Below are 1,061 nucleotides of genomic sequence, written 5' to 3'. Positions count from 1 at the left end.
GAGTTGTTTAAGCCAATAAAATGATTTTTTAAAAAGGTGGGTTTTCTTTTGGACTATTTTACCAAAATAAAGGATTTTGCCCATTAAAGGGACAAATGGTGCGTGTCTGTTTATATTTAACAACTTTTGCAGTAGACAACAAGGAAGCAACTGCAGCTGCCTGGAGATGTCACAAGTAGTCACAGAGCTACACTTCCTTCTGGGTCATTTTCTGGGGTACTTTTCCCATAATTCTCTCAGACACAGCAAGGCAATTCCTGTGCTGGCTGTGGAGAAGAAGCCGCTCAGGCACGTGCCCTGAACACAATACACTGCCCAGTTCCCTCACCTGGTCTGTAAGGACCAGGCACTCACGTTTTCTCGTATTCTAAGGACACATAAATCCAGTTGTCTCTTGCCACTTGAGCCTTCCTTCAGAAGGCAGTCTCCTTGCCTCAGGACCCAACCATGCTGGTGGTGGTGGTGTGGGGTTTGAGAAAACTCAACCATGCTCATTCAAAATCCACACGATGGTCCAAAACCCACCGCCACTGAGGCAATTCTGACTCATAGTACAATTCTGACACGGTAGGACAGCGGAGAGTGGCCTTAGTGGGTTTCAGGAAGCCTCATCTTTCATCTACAGAGGCGCTGGTGGGTTTCAACTGCTGACCTTGTAGCATGCAAGCCAACGTACCTCCCTGCCCCCCACAAAATGTGCACAAAGGTCCCCCCACCTTGGGTATAATGAGCAACGCGTCAGCAAATGCTTGGACTCCAAGCTGGGCCCTGCCCTTGATGCTGGGCTTGTGCTTCATTAGAGCCTCTGCCATGGCCACTTCCACGGCACCAGCCCCAGGAACCACGCAGCCTAGAGAGCAGGGGGACGAGCAATGTTACGTGACATGGTAAAGAACACTGGGGAATCGATCATGAGAGCGGAGAAAGCACCTGTAGATCAACGCACACCTCAGAGCAGTGGTTCTCAACCCTCCTCACGCCGCGACCCTTTCACACAGTCCCTCATGTGGTGGTGACCCCCACAAGCCATAAAATTATTTTCCTTGCTACTTCATCACTGT

At 49.9% G+C, this 1,061-nt stretch overlaps 1 protein-coding gene across 1 annotated transcript in view; it reads right to left on the bottom strand.

Moving 5' to 3' along the window:
* CCT6A (chaperonin containing TCP1 subunit 6A) overlaps nucleotides 1–1,061 on the bottom strand; it is a 15,700-nt gene that overhangs the window by 1,916 nt on the left and 12,723 nt on the right. The window contains exon 5 of the mRNA XM_045284512.1: nucleotides 717–873. Within this exon, the coding sequence (XP_045140447.1) occupies nucleotides 717–873 (157 nt within the window). The remainder of the gene's footprint in view (nucleotides 1–716; nucleotides 874–1,061) is intronic.

The sequence above is a fragment of the Echinops telfairi genome, unplaced genomic scaffold (genome assembly GCF_000313985.2).
Source record: "Echinops telfairi isolate 266 unplaced genomic scaffold, ASM31398v2 ScPeMD7_5;HRSCAF=22, whole genome shotgun sequence".
NCBI lineage: Eukaryota > Metazoa > Chordata > Mammalia > Afrosoricida > Tenrecidae > Echinops > Echinops telfairi.
Note: the sequence above shows the minus strand (reverse complement) of the source record. Positions and strands in the feature narration are given on the sequence as shown.